The sequence below is a fragment of the Antennarius striatus genome, chromosome 15 (assembly GCF_040054535.1).
Source record: "Antennarius striatus isolate MH-2024 chromosome 15, ASM4005453v1, whole genome shotgun sequence".
Taxonomy (NCBI): Eukaryota; Metazoa; Chordata; class Actinopteri; order Lophiiformes; family Antennariidae; genus Antennarius; species Antennarius striatus.
In genome coordinates, this window is record NC_090790.1 from 14,800,741 (window position 1) to 14,813,886 (window position 13,146).

At 38.6% G+C, this 13,146-nt stretch overlaps 1 protein-coding gene across 3 annotated transcripts; it reads left to right on the forward strand.

Moving 5' to 3' along the window:
- Positions 1-1,000: 1,000 nt before the first annotated feature.
- Positions 1,001-12,837, forward strand: LOC137608519 (sodium- and chloride-dependent GABA transporter 3-like). 3 transcript variants are annotated; one of them, XM_068334966.1, is made up of 14 exons: positions 1,001-1,118; positions 2,707-2,841; positions 3,440-3,577; positions 3,655-3,745; positions 4,805-4,937; positions 5,007-5,141; positions 5,587-5,690; positions 6,298-6,422; positions 6,497-6,609; positions 6,706-6,843; positions 6,927-7,029; positions 7,697-7,797; positions 9,960-10,130; positions 11,295-11,541. In XM_068334966.1, exons 3-14 carry the CDS (start codon positions 3,469-3,471, stop codon positions 11,400-11,402), a joined length of 1,431 nt encoding a protein of 476 aa, XP_068191067.1. In that variant the 5' UTR covers positions 1,001-1,118; positions 2,707-2,841; positions 3,440-3,468; the 3' UTR covers positions 11,403-11,541. The 3 variants fall into 3 exon arrangements, with proteins under 3 accessions (XP_068191067.1, XP_068191066.1, XP_068191065.1); XM_068334965.1 differs by lacking the exon at positions 1,001-1,118 and adding an exon at positions 12,357-12,837 and having other exon boundaries at positions 2,602-2,841; positions 11,295-11,365; XM_068334964.1 differs by lacking the exon at positions 1,001-1,118 and having other exon boundaries at positions 2,602-2,841.
- Positions 12,838-13,146: the final 309 nt, after the last annotated feature.

A 13,146-nucleotide genomic window follows, 5' to 3' on the forward strand; every position in this document is an offset into this window, starting at 1 on the left:
AATACACCTGATCTAAAAAGATAAATTAAACTGTTGTATAGTAGATACTTTATTTGAAATGACAAAAAAAAAACTGTTCTACAGTAAACAAAGCAAATGCTACTTTCTCTGTGACGAAAATCTTTTCACAAATAAAAAATAAGACGAATGATAAAATTAGCCTTTTCCTTTTTTCGAGGGAGTTATGGGGTAGTTTTATTTTGATTTGCTTTTGACGTTTTCGGGTTAGGGTTAGGGCCAGTTTGTACATGGAAGAAGTGCAACTCAGGTCCCTGACCTCGGTCAACGGAGCAACAACAAGCTGCTGGTTCCGGTACATGGACAACACATGGGTCAAGATCAAAATCCACAAGGTACAACCTTTCACCAAACACATGAACTCGGTGGACAGCAACATCAGGTTCACCAACACCTGAAAGTGGCACTGAAAAGTTGTGGATATTTTGACTGGACCTCTTTGAAGGCTTACACAAGATCCAGATAGGAGAACAACACAGTGAGGACAGAAGAGAAGGAGAGCAGGCGTAACGGTATAGTGATCCCATGTGTGCCTGGAGTGTCTGAAAAACTGAGGATTTTTAACAAACTCCAGATTCCTGTGTAATTTAAACCGGACAACACCCTTAGACAATGGCTGGCCCACCCAAAAGACCCCACACCACACAGTCAGAAGAGCAATCTGGTAGATGCAGTTGAATGCAGTGAGGAATGCTCAGATGTCTACATAGGGGAAACCAAACAACCACTCCACAAGCACATGGCTCAACACAGCCATCAGGACAGGACCCAGTAGTCTGTCTTCACCTAAAGGTAGAGGGACACACATTTCAGGATTCCAATGTTTCGTATATCTGTGTAATAATGGCGTTTATCAGCAGTACAGCAGTTAGGGACAGAACTAAGCAGACAAAAACAGCAGTACCCAAAAACATAAGGGGCAGATGTACAGGAACTGGGAACTGAGCAAGTCATATCTATATTCATCATCAACCAATCACAAAGGAGCCTTTCTGTCTCTCTGTAGAGGAGCTCGGTGACTTCAATCTTCTGCTGAAGGAGCTCCTCTGCTGGGAGAAAGTGGCGTGCAGGAGGTTATGATGTCATTATTTCTAAAAGAGGTAAAGAATAATGTAATTATTTCCATGAGATGTCTTTGTTTAACGTTTGTGCTATTTAGTATTCGCATTTTGTCATAGTTTTTTTAAGTGTTCCTTCACATGTTAATTCACATGCACCAGTCTAAGGACTGAAAGCCTATTATTGAACCGACCTCTGTCTTTCGTGGGGAAGAGAACTACAGTACATTGACCTGATCATACATTCATTTCACATTGTGGCACTAAGCAGGGAAAAACTGACTAACAATCACACACAAGAAGAAAACTTTGACACTCAAAACTGTTAATGACAATTTGGTACACTTGACTACTGTCTCACTTTCACCTGAGCTAAGATGATTACATTTTCATTTGATGACAATGTGCTGCAGGCTGTTGTCTCAGGGTGAATGAGACAAGGAAGACCGAAGCAGCAAGTTTGATCACTCATGAATATCTAACTGTGCAGGGAAACATGATTATGCATATTTACTGTTCATTCTTCCGTGCATGAAATCTTTGACACGTGTGTTGCATTATGATAGCAGTTTATATCTGCCTACTGCTGCTTGTATCCAGATATAAACTACCTAGCTAAGGTGTCCTTGAAAATTAGAAGGACACACCGATGTTTTATTACATATACGGATAAAGTGTCATTGATTCATCTCCTTACTCGTTTCTTCCACTTTCATGGGTCACAGGGGATAAAGTAGTAGACCCACTTTATTTTACGTGTTTATTTTCCTGATACTGCCAAACATTTTAAACACTTTACACTTTCATTAATTAAATAGATGATAATTTTAGGACTTCAGCTTCAGAGAGCATCATTCATATTGGAGTTTTCACAAGTGTTACAACATCCCAGATGTTCTGAGGGTAATGAAGGATTTTGCTTTTAAGCTACTCTTCAACTTTGTAATTATTTTGAGCTGTACATGACATAACTAAAAATGTATTATTACTGTATTATTATTATTATCATTATTGGTGGTGGTAGTAGTAGTAGTAGTAGTAGTAGTAGTAGTACTAGAATAGTACTGAAATGCTTTTAAGGACTTTTTAACTTCATCGTAAATAAGAGTGTGTCATTTTTATACAAACACAGCCCCTTGTCCAGATCTTCCTTGTTTCTTCAGTCCAGTAATTGTTTTATGGAAGCTTGTTGAAATATTTAAAAAAAAAAAAATTAGAGCAATACTTCTGAATATCGTTGGGGGCAGTGTTATCATAATTCAGGGAAGACTTTTTTGTTTAGTACGGTAAGTCAAGCCAGTGGTTGGAATTCCTCTGTACAGGTAAAATAACACTGACACCCATTGGAACCTTATAGTAGAGATGAACAGACAAAAAAGAAAGGAGGAAAGGCAGAGGAGGGCTGAGGACAGAGGACAGTGGGCCAGTAAAACAGAATATCTTCTGGTTGTTGCTGGAAATGTTGTCGGTTTGGGTAACGTGTGGAAATTTCCTTACCTGTGCTACAAGAATGGTGGAGGTGAGTAGAGTGTAATCATTTTCCGTTTGTGATGATCTGAGATGTTTATAGTGGTTTTTATCAAAGTACATCACTGAAATCTGTCATTAACACAGTCAAACATGTGTTTAGGTGCCTTTTTGGTACCATATGTCGTATTTGCATTATTGTTTGGGGTACCGCTGTTCCTACTGGAGACGTCCATTGGTCAGTACACCCAGGAAGGATTCGCAACCTACTGGAGGAAGTTATGTCCACTGGCACAAGGTCAGAAACAGTGTGTGTGTTAAACCAATTCATCAGTATGGCATAAATTAATCAATTAACCAAGCAACTTTTTAAAAATTCTTCCATAAAACTAAGAATATAATATTAATACATATTGTGGTAAAATAATGTGTGAAGTTTGATCAGTCCAGTATGTATTATTTGTCAAATATGCTCATATATGTATTTTGTTAACGGATAAATTAGTTCTTCATTTTATGTCAGTGATTAAAATTACAGTATTTTTCCTCAGGGAAAGATAAAAATGTGAGTCACTGACATATTTAATGTTTCAAAATATTTGTTTTACACTTGTGCAATAATAGCAAAGTTCATCCAGGTGCTTTTAGTGACAGAACTTTACTCAGTGTCATGTTATTTCTTTTCATTTCTCCCAGAGAAAAAACTTGCTCCGTATTGTTTGTTCTGTATAAACACCAATTATCATATCTGCACACACTCACTCTCATCACTTCCTGACACAACCCAATAAAACAAAACAAAAAATTCTAAACATAATGTGAACTAATGAACTGTTCTGGGTGCCACATCATAATTATGATAATTATGATAATTATGATTTTTATTTGTTTTTCAGGAATTGGATATGGACATATCCTCCTCAAAATGTTTGAGTTAAGTTTCATTATAATTCAGTCCTGGGCTCTCTTCTACCTGATATACTCCTTCAGCTCCCAGCTCCCCTGGGCCAGCTGTGAGAACTCCTGGAATACAGGTAAACAGAATGTTAAATTTCAATCTGTTTTAACTAATTTCTTACATGAATTCTAACTTTTTTGTTCACTAACTCAGCTAACTGTTTGAGTCTTGATCCTTTGGACTCAAACTCAACAAATCGAACCACTGTGAAGAACACTACCTCCGCTGCAGTTGAGTTCTGGGAGTAAGTTCAAGTAGTTTTTTTTGTTTTTGTTTCATTTATTGAACAATAATGTCATCAGAATGATTTTATGTCTGTAGCAGCACCAACTGCAGGGATACTCGCAGGTTCCAGGTGACTGCAGCTTGTTAAATTTCCCTGCAGATAATAAAAGGAACATCTCGTAGAAGAACTCTGTCGTCTGTGTTACCAGTATGAGAGGGGGTTTTGTAATTGGGCGTGTGTGGGAATCACGGATTGAAAATAATAAACGTAATGTTTGAGTGTAACATGGTCCAGACCTGTGCTCATTTTTCTTTGATACTTGGGTAACTTGGGTAATCCTTTTTACCCCTACAGGATAATGTCAGTGTCATGGAATTTCCTCTCCCAGTCTATGTGTTTGTGGATCTGGGATAGACTTGTGTTCAGTGTGACATTAGAATTGTTGCAGGCACTGTAATGCACTGTCCTGGTGAAGAACCAGCTGATCTAGAATGCACTATCAATTTACCAGTTCTACCACTCAACTAATGTAAATAAGAAATCACATTCAAATGACCAAAATGGTTTTCCATTCACAATTGAAGACATTGAGATAACAAAATCGAAACAATATTTCTCACAGGGATCCACAAAAAATATTCAAAATGCTGTTCCGGGCCAGTAGATGTGATCTAAATACTTAAAATCATCATCACAGAATAAAATCACATACTTCTGTACAAACACTTTCTCTTCTGACTTGTAGAACAGAAGCTTGATGTACTTGGACCATGGTGGACGATGATGGCTTTGTACATCTGTATGACTATGAGTCATGAATTATTACATAGAATTTAAAATTACCGTACATAACTACCTTAAGCCACAATGGTAAAGAACATTTAAAAGAATACAGGATCACGTAATGCAAATCTAAATTCTGCGTCTACGAAACAATCAAAACACTTCAATACATTTTTGAAAGTGAGGCCAGAAAAAACATTGGTAGAAGTCACAACAGAAGACTTTTTTGCCACCACTAGATGTATCTTGAAATCATGACTCTCGCTCTTGTGTTCCTCTTTAACCCCCCCCCAGACGGCGGGTGTTGGGAATGTCTGGAGGCATTGAGGAGCTGGGCAGTGTGAGATGGGAGCTGGCCTTGTGTCTTCTAGTCTGCTGGGTGTTCTGTTACTTCAGTATCTGGAAAAGTGTCAGATCATCTGGAAAGGTCCAGTGGAAACATAAAAAGAAATATTAATGACCTATAAAAAATTAATTAAACTCCTTTTTATTTCAGGTAGCATACGTCACAGCCACTTTCCCCTATGTGATGCTCCTCATCCTGCTCATCAGAGGAGCCACTCTACCTGGTGCTCTGGATGGGATCTACTACTACCTGTATCCAGACATAAACCGGCTGGCTAACTTTGAGGTGGACAATTTATCTGTTTCCAGGATTGAATTAAAGAATTATTAAGTTAAAATTGGTATAATTCAATCTTCAGTCATCTGTCTTCAAAACTGTTTATATGCAAAATTAAATATACAGTTTCAAATAACATATCTTTCACTGCTAACATAATTATTTTGGTCTCACATTGGCAATGATGCATTCACAAGAGGGTAATAAAAATGTGCAAACTTCAAAACAAAACAAAATGTGACGTTAGTATCTACCATTAGCACGACTAAAATCCAGGCAGTAATGTACAGGGGTCAGTTCTTGAGTGTCATGGCATCATGAAATATACTGTAGTATATGAAAGAAAAAATTCCCCTCATTTTGACCTCCTGAATACTTTGTCTTTTTAATACCTAATACTGTACTTGCAATGACTGTTAAACCAGTCATATTCCTTTGTTTTTTTACATCACAGGTCTGGATAGAGGCAGGAGCTCAAATAATGTTCTCTAACAGTCTGGCATCTGGGACACTAATTGTTCTGGGCAGCTATAATGACTACAACAATGACTGCTACAAGTAAGCGTAACACAGATATTACTATGACATCCCCACTTCATGGAACAGTGGTGCTGGAATAGTCTACAGCTGGTAGGTTGTCAGTCATCCAGGTCGAGGTCAATCAAGAAGAGCAAAGAAGAATCAACTGAACTTGCTGTTGTTTAGTTAAAGACGTTTCACCTCTCATCCTAGAGTCTTCAGTTCTGACTGAAATTGCTGACTGACTGAATGGACTGAGTTTTTGGTTGTTTTTTGCTTGGCTTAGCCTCATGCTTGTTTTAAGAGAAACAACTTGTCTTAGAATTGAGACAACCCACTTGAAGCAAGTGAGAAATTCGGAATATATATTGTCTCAAGAGTCCATTAGTATGCAGACAGAACAACAACAAAAAAACAAAAACAACAACAAAAAACACGGTCTCTTAGTCCAGTTTTGTTTGAGCTGCGGTCTTTAAGTTTGGAGACGCCAACATAAATTTTCCAAAACATTTCAGTCATGTTTTTTGGGGATCTGTGCAGTCCATGTCAGGTGACAGGCAACACAACAACAGCACGCAATTCCTGAAGTGTCAAGCTACTTAAAAATATAATAAATTGAAAAATTTTGTCTTTTTGTGACCTCCAGGGACTGTTTCTGGATCTGTCTGCTGAACAGTGGGACCAGTTTTGTTGCTGGGTTTGTCATCTTCTCTGTACTTGGGTTCATGGCTCAGGCTCAGGGTGTGACTGTTGACACAGTGGTTCAGTCAGGTAGATAAAAACATTTACTAAGATACTCTACCCAGAAACAAACATTCTATTTCTTGATCATTTCCTGTCCACAGGTCCAGGTCTAGCCTTCATAGCTTACCCTCAAGCAACAGCTCTGATGCCACTGCCACAGTTCTGGACTGTCTGTTTTTTCCTGATGCTCCTTTTCCTCAGCGTTGACACGCATGTACTGCATTTTCTTTATATGACACATCACCTGTTCCTTAAATACCTAATACCTAATCAAATACCTAATCAGTGCTTTATTTAAATTCCATCTCAGTTTGTGACGGTCGAATGCTTGATCACTTCAATAACGGACTTGTTTCCAAAGTTGTTTCGTAAAAAAGGAAGAAATGAAATCTTTGTCTTACTCATCTGTTCAATCTCCTTCGTCATTCAACTGATGCTTGTCGCTGAGGTGAGTAAAGTATTTCCAAAAAAGTGCATCACTTCCATCATTCTCACACGAAGTTTCTAAATTTAAATCTGTCCCTGCTGCAGGGAGGGATTTACATTTTCCATCTTCTTGATTTTTATGGCTCTACCCGAGCTTGTCTCTATTTCTTGGCTTTGTGTGAATGTCTGGCGCTGTCCTGGGGTTTTGGTAAGCAAACAAAGAAACCAGTGAATATAGTTTTATATAGTTTTTTTTTCATGACATGATTTGTGCCAAACCTGCCTTGCTTTGTAAGTTCAATTAGTCACAATGTTGTATCTTTTCAAAATATTCTCTTACAAGATGAGAAGGGAAGGTGTTTTCCATAATTTTCTGTAGATGTCTTGTGACACAGCAGTACCGTCACTTGACACCAAGAATGTTTTGATTTTCTTTTGTTGGCTCGCAACCACACAACTGTATTTATATCTCTACAACATTGCAGTTGTGAATATTGAACCAATTGTGTAGCACGCTGAACACGGTAAAGAGCCAAAAACCATAAGTGAATCAGATATGAGACCAACATTAAAAGCTGGTATCTAACCCGATGTCAAGCTGTTATCAGTTCATCATCAGGCTGTTCTCAGTCCTGTGGTCAGTTTTGGTCTTTAAACACACAGACGTCTGACCCTGTTTTGATTTCAAACCCACTATGAACACTGCTTGTGTGTGTGTGTGTGTATGTGTGTGTGTGTGTGTGTGTGTGTGTGTGTGTGTGTGTGTCTGTGTGTGTGCACGCACCACATTTAGAACATTTTCAGTATTGTTCTAATAATAATAAATATGTGCCTCATACAACAGGGTTTATGTACAGTTGTTGAATTTTCACCAGGTGCTGATCGCATTATTAACATCATTGAGGACATGACAGGACATAAACCAAATGTTTTCTTCAAACTGTGTTGGAAATATATCATTCCTCTGCTGTCACTGGTGAGTCAGAAAGACTTTCAATGAAAACCTTATTGTATTGTCTTATTACATCAATAAAAGTGGCACTGTGGGTCCTGCTGTTGCCCCACAAAGGGGTTCTTGGTTTTTTTCCACATGGGGCCTTTCTGGGCTTACATGTTCTCCCCATGTCTGCATGGACTCTCACTGGGTCTCCGGCCTCCACCTACCACCAAAAACATACAACTTAGGTGGATCAGTCCTCAAGGACCTGAGCATTGTTGAGGTGCCCTTGAGAAAAACTGTTCCAAGGGATCTGCTATGTGGCTGCCCATCACTTCACCATTAAAGATTAAAAATTAAAGATTAAACATGACTATATTGGTCCCAACGGGGTAATTATCTTCTCATTCTATACAGTACATACTGTATATACATATATATGTTAGACATGCATACAAATTCTTGTACAGGCCCCTGAAACACACATACCACACTAGCGGCCTGTAAGCATGCAAGTTAGTACGATATAGGGGGAGGCAGAGTGACGGGCAGCGACCTTGTGGTGCGCCCCAGTTGAGCTTGAAAGGGGATGGTGCCTTGCTCAAGGGCATCTTAGCATTAACCGGGAGGTGAACTGTACACAACTCCCACTGTCAGCTCACACTCTGAGAATGGCTGGCGGGAACAGCAACTGAACTGCCGGTGTCTGATCATTGGGCATACACTCTACCACTGAGCCACTGCCGCCCCACACCATCTCTGTGTGTGTGTGTGTGTGTGTGTGTGTGTGTGTGTGTGTGTGTGTGTGTGTGTGTGTGTGTGTGTGTGTGTGTGTGTGTGTGTGTGTGTGTGTGTGTGTGTGTGTGTGTGTGTGTGAACATAACGACGGAAAGGAAGAGTCAAAGCGTTTGAGAGTTCAGTCAAGACTGTCTAAGAAGATCACTGGAAAACAGAGACATACTGAAACAGATTTCAGGGTCTCTGGATCCACATTTTATTGTACTTCCTTAACCATTAACTAAGAATTATCAACAATATCAACAAGTTCTAATAAACTTCAGCTGATTTCTGAAAAACAAGTCCAGACCTTAAGAATGGCAGAGTTTTTTTGCCTGTTGGAAACCCCAGCCTTCTAACTGGTAACGATGATAATATATTTATAATTATTATGTTACATTTTCTTAAAAACATTGTGAAAAGGATGACTTTCCTATGATCTGTGGCTTCTCATTTTCTCCCGACATGTTTGTAACGTTAGATCAAATGACCTTTTTTTCTGTTTTCTCTGCTACATTGTTTACCTTTCTCAAAAAATAGATAATTTACCCTGAAATATGACCAGAACCGTCCATGTTGTAGATATACTCTACTGAGCCATGATTTTAGGAATTATTCTGCCCATTACTCAACCATGGTGTTAATGGACTGTCTCCAACAGCCCTGTTAGAAGTAAAGCGTGGTCATTATGTTCAGTGACCGGTTCTCTGAATGTACTGGTTGGGATTGCATTGAACAGTTCGACATCTTATAATGGAGGTTAATGACTGTGTTAATGGGGGATAAAATGGGAGTTCTTATTAGCAGGGGTTGTGATTTAGAGGTTGTCACTATTGCAATTTTAGCTGAAAAAACAGGATGTTAAACAGAAATACTCTATCATAAACTGTTGAGCACATGTTAATTCCCTGAAGATGTTAACTTTTTATGCAGTAGCTGGGTCCACTTAAAGCAGGGGTGTCAAATACATTTTCACCGAGGGCCACATCTGCATAAGGGCTGTCCTCAAAGGGCCAAACGTAATAAATACATGAACTCAATGTAATGTTGCATAAATGTTACTACTCCTTAATATGGAATAACTGAATTTATTACTCACGTTACAAACAACAGTGGGACAGAAAAAAGTTTCCTTGTTACTATGTTATAAATCCTTTTAATTTGTCAGGTTATGAAACCCACACAACTCCATCAATCACGGATCAAACTATCCAAGTGAATAAAGAAAAATAACATCAATCACAAGTTAGGATGTTACCCTTGTTCAAAACCTTTTTGTCAATGTTGAAATGTTGCTGAGCAATATATGTATTAACATAAAATAATCAGAAGCCAATTAGCACTGCTCACGGATTACAGCTGGTTATAATGTGACCAAATAATTCAGGGATTTTCAAACTTTTGTTTCTTTCCATGATTAACAGATTTCCTTCATCCTGTACCTGGTTGACTACAAACACCTCCAGTTTAATGACTGGTACATTTACCCAGACTGGGCGTATGCACTGGGATGGATCATGATGCTGTCGTCTGTTCTCATGGTGCCGCTGTGGGCAGCTGGAAAGATCATTGTGTCAGTAAAGACGTCCACAGAGGTAAGTGTTTTTAGATGACTCGTGGCACCTCTAAAGTATCATCAATACTTTATTTCATCATTATATCTTATTTAGTGTCCTCCCAGTTGTTATGGTGAGTAGACTCTGTACATATTTAGTGTGATAATTATTTACTGGTACCAACTGAGTAACAATCACATTGAATCAAATTCTGCTGGATTAGTCTACCCATCAGTGAAAATACGTGAATCTATCCATTACTGTTCACTTTAACATTGCATGGAAGTCTGAGACAGTAATGAAAGAGTGGCAGACTAGGGTGGGACTCGTAGTGTGCCAACTACAGGGACATCAAACTCCTCACCCTCCCTGGGAAACAATGTGTATTCCGTCTTGGTCATGGAACAATGGACCATTTCTTTACTCTTGCAGGGATCCTGGAGGGGGTTTTGGAGTATGCTCATCTACCTCGTATACATTTAATTGGTGGACTTGGAAAAAGCATACGATCGGGTCCTCAGGGACATACTGTGGGAATACGGGGTGAGGGGTATAAAGTCAGCCTAAAGTGAGAGTTGTATTCAAGTTCTCGGCAGTAAGACGGACTTGTTCCAAGTGGCTATTGGCCTTCTCCAGGGCTACGCCTTGTCACCAATTCTGTTGGTGATTTTCATAGACAAGATATCGAGGCGTAGTCGTGGTGAGGAGTTCTTACAGTTTGGTGAGCTGAGGATTGCATTGCTGCTTGTTGCAGATGATGTGTTTCTGTAAGAATCATCGGCCTGTGACCTACAGCACTCACTGGTCTAGTTCACAGCATCTGGTGCCGATGCCACCAGATGCTGTGAACTCCCTAGGGATATAATCCTGGCACGAGGAGACCTCGGGGCAGACCCAGGACCAGCTGGAGGGATTATGTCTAAACACTGACTTGGGAACACCTTGGGATCTCCCAGACAGGTAGTTGATGTGGCCAGGGAGAGGGAAGTTTGGGGTTCCCTGTTGAAGCTGCCGCCCCCCCCCCCCCGACTCAACTTTAGATGACTGGATGAAGATTAATAGATGGATGGCATATTTTGTAAAGCACTTTAAATTGACTTGTTGAAATGTGATGTATAAATGAAACTAATTTCCCTTCGGGGATCAATATAGCATATAAAATAGAAAGACAGAAATAAAATAAAACTTTTCTTATTTTTCCAGCACTTGTCTGCTCTCTGTTGTCCTCCTGAAGATCCAGCCTTGCGAAGGAACAACACTCTAGGCGAAGAAATGTATGTTGAACTAGCAACACCTGCAGTGGCAACCTAGTCTGACCTTTCTTTCTAATGTTCCCAGCTATGCTCTATGGGGTTTCCACAGCTGGAGAACCTTGAACGAATGCACACAGACAGGAGAAAATAGAAACATCACCTGGGCAACAGTAATGTTGAGTGAGAATCAGTCTTTGTACGGGTTGTAGTGAAATGTGAACTGAAATTTTAAGGATATCATGATGAAGTTATAAAAAGGTTTCATAAAGCTAAAAATTGAGGTCCACAATATATTTTCACAATTTTATCAATGTGTATGCCTGAATTGAGGAAAAGTTGAAATTAAATTATTTAGTTTGCATTTATTTAATTTTATTTTAAGTGAAAAAATGGTTTAACATTTCTATGTAACACAAAGACAATAACAACATGAGAAATTATAAAATGATAATGGCATTTTTCAATGCCATCCCATTTTTTGAAATCAAAAGCATATCATTATCATCATTATTATCATTATCATATCATTATTTAAAATATATGATAAAAAAGCCTAATTCCTTATTTAGGCAAACTGTATTAGATAGATAGATAGATAGATACTATATTAATCCCGGAGGAAATTGCATATAAAAAGTTAAAAGAAAGTGCTTCTTTTAAACAATTTAAATATAACTACGTTTACTTTGAAATACTTAAAATATAACTGATTCAAATAAATGCATTAAACTTGATATTTGAAATGACAAAAATTATTCCATAGTAGCTAAAGCAAACTCTTTCTTGCTGTAATGATAATCTTTTCACAAATAAAAAACAAGACCAAAATGTCGAGATTGCCATTTTAATTTTATGAAGAAGTTATGTGGTATGTAATATACCAATCCCATTTTGATTTGCTTTTGATGTCTTTTTAGCCATTGTCATGACATATCTCTTTCAAATTGATTGAGAAAGTGGAGGTGTTTTTGTTTTGCTCTCAATGACTCTTGTTGCACTTGTACATTTGCAGGTGATGGACACTGATGGATACACATATGCAGGATTTTGTGGTTAAAAATTTTGACGCCTTTCATTGATTAACATTTGGATCATGTGGAAGCATCTTGTTGAAGATACCAATGCCAATTACCTTCATATTGCTATTAATATTTGCGTTAATCCTCTGTGTTCTTCTGTTTATAAAATCATTGGTGACCAAGAAAAACTCTTCCACTACAAGTATTATGTTTACAGAAATCCTGAGCAGGCAATGATGTAAAGTTGGATCTGAGAATTAGACATTTAGCAACGAGAAATAGGGTGGAAATGATGGAAGAATTCATTCTCCATTATCATTGCTTCATTATTATTTCATTATTTCATAGTAAATCACTCACATATATCATACTTAATCAATCACATATAACTGGAGGTTCCTATTACACCTGTGATGATTTTCTTGTTAGATGATCTATGCGCAAAACATGTAACCGCCTAATTGAACTATTCAATAAAACACTGCAAAAGATGCCAGCAACCTGGAGCACACTGCGCTGGGTCTACTGGTGTCTCTAGTACAGTATAAAAGTTAAATTTTGTCTGCCTGTGTCTTTGTGTTCTCACAATGTATCTGGAGAATAACTCTGACAGGAGTGCAGAGAGAGGAGCTCAGTAGTGATGATTAAGAGAGAGAGGGTCAGAAAGTAGGAGGAGCAGGGAGAGGGTCAGAAAGGAGGAGGAGCAGGGAGAGGGTCAGAAAGGAGGAGGAGCAGGGAGGAGTCAGTGTGTCGTGATGAATCTTCAGCAGTCTAGGCCTACAG